The sequence below is a fragment of the Rhea americana genome, unplaced genomic scaffold (assembly GCF_003343005.1).
Source record: "Rhea americana isolate MKP2758 unplaced genomic scaffold, rheAme1 scaffold_18, whole genome shotgun sequence".
In the NCBI taxonomy this organism is placed as follows: domain Eukaryota; kingdom Metazoa; phylum Chordata; class Aves; order Rheiformes; family Rheidae; genus Rhea; species Rhea americana.
In genome coordinates this window covers 6,968,930-6,978,143 of record NW_028185927.1, presented here as the reverse complement: position 1 = coordinate 6,978,143, position 9,214 = coordinate 6,968,930, and the positions used below count along the sequence as shown (strand labels likewise).

Sequence of the window (9,214 nt, the reverse complement as noted above, 5' to 3'; positions counted from 1 at the left end):
AAAAAAAAAAAAAAAAAAAAAAAGGCAGGAAGTAAATTCACATTAATCATGTCGGAAACAGCTAACCCAACTTTTAAATTGCCCACGTCAACAGTAGCCTGCAAGGGTCCAGGACAGAATTAAGTAAACGTGTTCTAAAATAAACTACAGTTAAATCGCATCTTCTGAAGGAAGAGAGGACATGTATAGAATACATACTGCTTAAGCAGAGGAGAAAGAAGGAATTACTCTACCCCTCCAAATGTGCAGTGAAGCTGAACTTGTAAGCAAGAGATCACACAGGACAGCATTATTTGAGAGAAGGTTCACTAATACTGAGAAATGAAAACCTGAAGACTATCAATCTGAGAGAGTGATCATCTCTAATTAGTTTGGAGTTCAAAAAGACTCCTTTATAATTTTCCAGAAATTTCAGAAGTTTCTGAGGCTGCAGAGGACTACAATTCATGACCAAGGACAGTTTAACTTTGGAGCAGCGTAGTTGTTCCTTATTCATGTGTCCGTCCGTCTCTTTCTGCAGAAGGTTCTCTCCGTTACAGGGACACTTCAGTCATTCCTGGTAGCAGCTGCTAAACTACCACACATTAGTCCAACCTATTACTTAATAAACAGTTAAACTAAAGGTCCTTCTTGCCCTTGCCCAGCACCTTGTCTCTGACAGGCCAATGACAACCATCTATAGAAGAGGATAAGAACAGGGCAAGCACAGAACAGTACCTGCCTAGTAACCTCTCCTAGCTCTCCATATCTCAGCTTTCCTAGCCAGTGGCAACTTCTTTGTGGTTAAAAACCCTTGACGGATTTATCTTGCAATAATTCATCTCATCTACAGAGTAACTCAAGCTTTGCGTCCACAACCTCCTGTGGCAATGAGATCCACAATTTTAATACACTGAAAAAGTACCTTCTTATTTTGTTGTGAACCTGACACACTATTTTATACATACCAGAACTATGAGAAACAGTGAAGAATCATTCCCCATTCATGTTTTCCCTGCACTGATCAATTTTAGATCTTTTTCACATACTGCACCAATTGTCTCTCTCCAGGCAAAGACTTCCTAGTCATTTACTCATTCTTCACTTTACAGAAAACTATTACTAATTCTAACTAAACTCTAGCTGACTTTTCCTTTACCAGCCTACACTAAAAAAAGGCCATCTTCTTATTCTTTAGCTGATACGCCTTAAGTCATCCAGGTGTAAATCTCCATCAAACATGACCCTCGATAGCTGGTATCAAGCACTTCTTCCAGCGTATACTAGCATTTGCTCAAGCAGCATGCTGAACATATATGGAAAATAAATCACTAACAAAGAAAATAGCAGCAATGCTTCTGGAGTCCAGTGAAAGTCAAGGCAGGAAAAACCATGGGGGAGTACAGATATGGACACTTGGTCCAGCAAATTCAATAGTTACCTCATCAGTCTTGACAAAATTTGCCACAGATACATAGTCATTCTTATATGCTTGAATTTAGAGGAAAAGTACAAAACAACTCCAAATAAAAATTTAACAAAAATCTGACGGACAAGTCCATTGACAGAGAAACTATAAATGGAACTCACATTCCTGGGTCAGTTATCCCAAATCTTCTAACATTTAAAGCAGATGCTGCCTGCAAGCACCATTATTTCCCCAAATCAGTCGGGCTTTAAAAAGATCAGGCTTTTTACCAACTCTTGCACTAGGTAAGCTAGTCCATAATATAGTGATATAGCAGTAGCCAGCTATGCTCTCCTGCATCAGTGAGATATTACAAAAAGGCATTATAGCTGTGATATCAGGTGTATATATAGTTTAGGACTTCTGAACCAGTATAACAAGTGATATCATATCTGAAAGTGTTAGAGATGAGGAATAGCATGGCCATCAGAAAGCCTATCCCCATTCCTTCAGTGATTTATTGGTTTTCTTGTTCCCCCATCCTATTTGTCACTTTTACACATTGGTTTATTCCAAGATGCGGTACTATATATATATATATATATATATATATATATATATACACACATACAAAAAAATATAAAAGATTTTCCCCCCTCTGTGTATGTACCTCCCATACATGACACTGTGTACACATATCCGGAAGGATTGCACAGCAGATCTTTAAAAAAAAAATCCTGCAAAGATAATGAAACCTTAACACTGAGCTCAATAGCAACACGTGCCCTTCCCAGAACTGCTAAAGGAATCAAGACCTTAAAGGTCTAAAATCTACTTTGACTCAGCTGATCTGAAAGCTTACAGGTTATAGAGTAGAAGAACAGAGCTACTTGGTCTTACTTAGATGCATTATTTTCAAACTTGATGCTTTGTGGGCCACAAATACCAAGGCAAGATCTGTGATAGGTCTTCATCTGATCTAGGAACTCAGTCTCCTCCTTGCTTACCTCACCAGCTAGGGCATCCTATTTCTGCAGGGTTCACTACCTAACTCCAAGCAAAGAGTGTTGGTGGGGGACAGAGAATAAACAGATCGGACACCTAAGGATGGCCTACTCTTTAAGGGGAAGAAAGATATTGTACTTTATATAAAAATTTAGTATATATACACATTTCAGATATGCCACAAAATGCTGCTTCATTCCAGGAAGGCCAGTTGTGCTTAGAGCAAGTTTCCTGCTAAGTAAGTGAAGGGTTTTCTGCAAGGGACAGACAAGCATCAGCAAGAATCCATCCATTAGCTTACTAGAAGGGTTAAACAAGAGATTCTCTCTGATCATCTTAGAGATCCTTTCTGTTCCACAAGAAAGATGATCCTAGAAGTGAGTCATCAGCAAATTAAGTGGCCTAAGTAGGAAATTCTGATTTACAGAAAAAAACAGCCTTGCCTTTCATTTGCAGTTTGATGGCCTGCTTCTTAGTAAAATGGAGATGAATATATACGGGGTAGTACAGCCAAGAGCCAAAAATGTTCAAGAGAGACAAGGGTGCTCATTCATTTGCTAAAATGTCATGTTGAGAATAAAACTACCAAAAATCTGCTAAACAGAAGTCATTTTAAAAGAAAAAAAAATCCCCCCAAATCAGCCATTTATCTTGCCTGAGTAAGAACTAAATCTACTATGTACTACTGAAGCCAGAGAATCAGTTATGTAGCTAGAAAGATCAATAATTAACTTACTCAGAAAGAAGTAACTGGTCCCTCAGAAAAAGGGGAGGGAAGTAGCATTAACTGTTTCAGTTGYCAAATGCCTGCTTTCAGGCTACTATCTCGAATGCTCAGATTGATCTGCTAACAGACAACGCTACTGCAGTCCACACGGATGCATTCTACATGTCACAAATCATAACTCAGTCATCTTGTCCTCCATTAAATGCCCACATAAAATATTTGGTGGAGCTCTGCTAGCATTACTACAGTTTGAATATTCAGTGTCTCAAACCACTAATATTAAAAACCTCAGAAATTTCAAATTGACTGTGACCTGAACTTACTGTAGCATCCGAAGCAGGGCAAGCCTATTCAAAATTTTGCCTTGGTAAAGCAAAATTTGCAAAGAAGCAAGCACTCATTAAAAGGCACTGATTTAAAATCACATAAATATTTGCAGCTTGAAGTGCAGATCAGTAGAACAGTAGCGACTGTAAAACTAGCAATTTTTAAAGGCTGCAAACAACTGTAAGTCAAAACAGGTATCAAACAAGCTGGAAAGAAAATATGAATCATTTACTAGTAATTCCATTTGATTCTCAGAAGCCATAAGGCATTGTCAAAACAGCCAGGATTAGAGAGAGTAGAGGTAATAGAGGGGAAAAAAAAGTGGTGAGCAGTTCACTAAAGAACAAAAAACTACTAGTCTTCTAAGGAGATAAAGAAAAGAGGAACCAAGGAAACCACGGCCAAAAGGTTAGAGACAGTAAGAATTATATACAGTAAGAATGGGGAATCCAGATAATATTGAATGAGTCCTAGATGGAACAAACATTCAACACACTTGTTCCATACTCGTCAAGAAAGCCAGCTTATACAGTCATCTCACAAATGAAAAAGTTTTCCTATACAACATTCTTCTAAGTTAGCCTGTATCATCTCCAAGTCATCAAATTCCAATAATTTGCAGGCATCAGTTGTAAGATACCTCAAAGAGTTCTGTGGACTATTAATGCTCCCTTTTGGTAATTCTTGGATCACTCAAGATGCTCCCAGAGACTGCAAGGAGCTGGTACTGTGTCAATATTTTAAAAGGACAAGTATGATAGCCCTAATAATTAGGAATTTATCAGATTTCCACTGATGCCAAGCAAAACAGTAAAAAGGGTAACRTGAATCTAAGTAGCAAGGCACATAATTTGGTAATTATGAATTTATGAAATTTGTCAAATCAACTGCTCAGATTTCAATTTTAGTGTAGCAATAGTGCTTTGACAAATAAAGTTCTTAAAGCTACCCAGTTCCCACATGTCACTTTGCTTAATGAATTATAACAGAAAATTAACATGGAATACGCTGTAAACTGGTTCAACAACAGACCTCACAAGTAACTAAGCAGACATTAGATACATTTGTAATGTCATGCTGCAGCAATCACTGATCATGCACAGCATTTTATCAACAACCTGGAAGAAAATACAGGTCTTGGAAAATACAAAAGATTGGAGATGAGGTGCAAAAGAGGCAAGTTGAAGGAAATGCAAATAGCAATAAGTTGCAGACACAAAAAGGCAGGACTGTTTCTCATTCTGAATACAAATAAAATATGTGAAAATACAGTCTAAAGGAACACCACACATTCAGAACAGAGAATACATGTCACAAAAACTGGCTTCGGAAGAAGCAATTTCAAACATGATGGAAAGTGTGCACAATTTAATAATGTAAATAAAAAAGCAAGACTTCTTTGGGAAGCTCGTGCTGCCATCTAGAGGAGACTGGTCCGCAGCTTTTTTCTCTCCTGCTTTTGATAGGCTTTTTCAACTAGCAGCCATATAAACAGGGACTATTAAAATTCAGTACACAAATGCATGATCAAATCAAATACACCTCTGCCCCCAAAACACAAGTCCCTTGACTTTAACAAATAAATCTTTTAGGTTTTTCTTATTGTTCTCTCACTAAAACTGTAAGCGAAAAGAACTTAAAGCCAGAGTATTAGGAAAAAAGGTTCTGAAAAACCTTGTTCAAACTGCATTTTGTTTTCTGYGAGAAGTTTAAGATAAGTGTACAAATTTTAACAGACAAATACTGTAGTTTAAATGGAGACAGATTTCAGTGACAAGAAGCAACAAACATGAAGACAGCTTTCACAAGCCTTGAAAATGCAAGATTCCAGCTCCCATACACTGTAATGGTTTTAACTCTTGGACCTCAGATATTATACTCTTTTCTTATTTAGTCTTCTTTTTATTTTTTGTTCTCAGTAAAAATAAACAGAAATAAATGCAATACAAATATTGCTAACTGAACAATACAACCTGTTAGCTTTAATATAATTGGAGACTGTTCATTTTTTCATTGCAAAGCTGTTTGACATTTAGGCCTACAGTTTACTTAAAGCTAATCCATATGTAGAATGCCCCCACTGTGTCTTTTACTAAGATATTGCTTTACTGTGCTTTAACTGCTSCACTATAAAATGCTTTATACAGTCTTAAGAAATTTCAGCTCTGAAAGAAGAAATATGCGCATGCAAGAGTGCTAAAACAGGCTTAAAAACCTAACTGGAAAGAAAGCATTAGAGTATCCTCTGCTTAGAGGCAGTAAGACTCTAAAGTACTACTACTATTTGTTGTCCACTGAAAAAGCAGGGAAAGGCTTTGCACTATGTTACTTACATGTATCACAATATAAAGCTGATGAGGAAAACTGAGGATTATTCCTAGTCTCAAAGGAAGTTAAAACTTTCAAAGCTCCATGCTTACCCTAGAGTAACTCCAAATAAAGTTCAAGCTAAACCAAAATTAAACAGAAAAATATTAAGTATGTCAGTATGTATSCCGCAGACAGTGTTTAAAGAAAGCTCAATCCTCAAAGCTGGATCAGCCTGATAACAAGAGTTGTGAACATGATGATAAAGGCAACTCTTTCTTCAAAAGTTTGACAGAAGATTGCTGATAGCAAGCAGGCTGAAAGTCAGCTTTAGTACTGGATGACATGAGCTCTATCCACAGCTGACAACAGAAAAAAAAATATCAACAACAGAAGCAGGAAAAGGAGTATAAACACTAACTCGTAGCAGAATCCTAAACACAAGTAAGAGTTCCACTGAGGAGACTGTACATTTAAGTTTCACAGAAATACTGGCATAAATATCCTGAAAATATTTTCAGTATCCAAATGAGAAGTAAGCAAAGAGCAACATGATTTATGTAAGTCAACGTAAGTCAGGAACAGAAGCACACAAGCCACTAGACAATAGCAGACTGGTGTAAGCAAGACCTCTCGCAGTTTCTGCTGAGACCATTTCCCCCATGTAGATAGGCTGTAAGTTCTCTCTCCTTGTTTTGGAAGATTACATACCCAAATTACTGCACTGTTTACCTATCACATAAATGAATTTCATTTTCTAATGTTAAGACTCAAAGTTACAAAATCTTAAGTGTGGCCCATAAGTCACACTGTATCCCTGACAGACCTGTTTTGGGCAGCTACTAAGAGACTGGCATTCAGCACTCCCTCCGTCGGGAGGGCTTCCCATTGCACTGCTCTTGCCGTCAGACGTTTGCCAAAGCTGCYGATCCACTCCCAGCTACAGACATACCACGAGTAGCTGTTTGCAGTGCAGGCAGTCACATCTCCATACAGCACTTACATTCATCCAGTCCCAGCTGATAAGCTAAGTTCTGCAGGCCCCGAACCTTCTCCATCAGGTTAGCAGTAGTGAGGCTCCCCAACTCTAAAAATATAGAAAAGGATGATTTTTAACAGTCTATAGCCCTCTAGTGGCAGTGTACCTGCGCTTACTACTTCACAGAGCACCRTCAAGCCAAACTTTTGAGAATACCTATTCCCACTGAACAGAATATTTTTAATTCTCACATTTCAAATATCAGAGCTAAACAACCCCAAAGCAGAAACAGCAAGCAAAAAAAAAACAAAACAAAAACAAAAAAACAACAACACTTAGCATTTAATGGTTCAAAACCTAACAATACTGAGGAAAATAACTATCTTTGTAAGCTCTCTAGCAGAAGCTTATTCCCACTACATATGTAAGCAAGCCTGTTTAGTCTCATGCAAACAGGCACCATTATCTTTGCCTAAYGCATTAATGCATCATCTCAGAAGGYGTAYTCTRTTTCTCTTCTTTGTTATCCTTATACAGTTCTCACAATCYTGTCTTAGACTTTTCTTCAGAAACACACTACTTCTATTTTTTGAGCAAACTGATTCTTCCAGATCACTAGCACRGGCTGCTTTTGAGCATCAATTCTCCCGTGCTCATTTCTTCGCAGTTCAGTATGGTAGGTGTTACTGCACCACAGCCAAGCTGTGGTAGTCCCACAGTCACCTCGACCAAGCAGAATCTATTGCCTTAACTCTTTAGTTGTCACATCACAGTTGGTAATGCTCCATGTAACTGAAAAGCATTAGTGGTTTTACACTACATAGCTTGCTCTGCACCACATTTGAAGAGAAAAATTGTCTATTAAGTATAATAATTTATGTAGCATAACAACTAACTAGAATAAATAAGTAAATAACTAGCCCAGTAATCTGTCATTCAACAGCTCACTCTTCCTACATTAACAGGTGCTTTTAATTAGTAAAAAAATTGCTCAAATTACTCTTACATGGGCTCTTATTTAAATGCTTTTGTAGTCAATACAGACATAAAATTATTGCTATATAGTCGTAAAGAGCATACCACACACAGCTGAGAAGTTCAGCATGTTTGCCTTCACYCAGGAACAGTCCTCCTGCTCTCCCTCAACCAGCCTCAGCAATAGCTGTTTCTCTATCTGGCCCTCCTCTCCCCTTAAAAAAACTTCTCTGGCAATCTTACCTGCTACTCAAAGGCACTGTCCRTACTCACCCTTTAACATATCAATATCATCATTTTCTAATTCAGCCATCCATTTGGGAGGAGAACTAGTAATAGGCTGTTTGGGGGRAAAAAAACATAACTCAGAATAAGTCCATTGTGCATTTGTAGCAGCATACAGACAAAAAGCATGTCTGATCTCAGATTCTAGAAAACAGTCACACTGGCAGTAAAAATAARAGGATTGYAGGTGCTCTGCAGAAGTTTTCCTAYRCTTAGCCTAGCTTTCTAACTTTCTCTAGATTTTTTGGAGGGAAAGCCAGCACACCMCCACTCAAAAATAGAAGATTGTATAAAGAACAGTATTTTCTGAAGGTCTTTTAAAACCTTTTATTTCTTCCAAGACCTAGCACACGACGCTCACAGTGAGGTATCAGGAGGGAAGCAGGGGCTTACACTGAGGCATTCTCAAGTAACAGTTAAGAAACGCTTTAGAAAAAGAGGTCACAAAGCTCACAGCAGGAAAAGCAGCTCAGAACAGGGGAAAGCCCGAGGTGCAAACAAAACATCGCTTACGCTTTTGAAGGAGGCGGCGAATTCAGCAACACCTGGCACTGGGGGAGTTGGGAGGGGGGAGAAAAAACAGCCGTGAGCAGCGGCAGTCAGAGCTACGGGCCGCTACGGCCTCCTTCCGCCGAGGGGAGGCCGCCGCCGCCACCCGTCGAGACGGGGCGGGCGGGGGGGGCGGGAGGCTGCCGCGGCGCCGAGGCCCCGGCGGGCCGCACTCACGCTGCTCAGGCCACAGGTCCGGCGAGGCTCGGTCCAGCTTCTCGAAGCTCAGCAGCGAGGCCTCCAGATCCGCACCTGCAACGCACAGCGGTGAGGCCGAGGCCTCCCCTCCCCCCCGTCCCGTCCCGACCGCCATCCCCGTCCCGCCTCACCGTCCCCGGGAGCCGCCATCTTGCCCCGCGTCACGTGACGCGCCGCCCGCGGGAACGGGCCGCGTGACCCCCGAAGGCCGCCCCAGACGCCCACGTGTCGCGGCGGCCGCCGCCAGGAGGCGTGGCCTCTCGGGCCGGCTCTCGGCCAATCCGAGCTCCCGCGGCGAGCGGGCGTGCGGGCGCGCGCGGCCAATGGGCAGCCCGCAACAGTGGGCGGTGAGGGCTAGGAGGCGCGGCGAGGGGGGCGCTCTCCGGCGGCGAATGGCCGAGCGCCGCGAGGGCGGTGCCGGAGCGGCGGGAGCGGGTTGGGCGAGGCCGGCGCCCCGGCGGCCAATGAGCGCGCG

The 9,214-nt window shown here is 41.0% G+C and overlaps 1 protein-coding gene across 3 annotated transcripts in view; it reads right to left on the bottom strand.

The window, feature by feature from the left end:
* Window positions 1-8,982, bottom strand: part of LIN52 (lin-52 DREAM MuvB core complex component) — a 44,611-nt gene extending 35,629 nt beyond the window's left edge. Inside the window, exons 1-6 of one of the 3 annotated variants that reach the window (XM_085301737.1) lie at window positions 8,871-8,976; window positions 8,719-8,793; window positions 8,506-8,543; window positions 7,981-8,047; window positions 6,757-6,840; window positions 6,050-6,115 (exon numbers count right to left, since the gene is read on the bottom strand). In XM_085301737.1, coding sequence (XP_085157863.1) covers window positions 6,084-6,115; window positions 6,757-6,840; window positions 7,981-8,047; window positions 8,506-8,543; window positions 8,719-8,793; window positions 8,871-8,889 — 315 coding nt within the window. In that variant the 5' untranslated portion in view covers window positions 8,890-8,976 and the 3' untranslated portion in view covers window positions 6,050-6,083. Of the gene's footprint in view, window positions 1-6,049; window positions 6,116-6,756; window positions 6,841-7,980; window positions 8,048-8,505; window positions 8,544-8,718; window positions 8,794-8,870 lie in introns of those variants that run through there. The other 2 variants (XM_085301735.1, XM_085301736.1) reach the window with 2 other exon arrangements.
* Window positions 8,983-9,214: the final 232 nt, after the last annotated feature.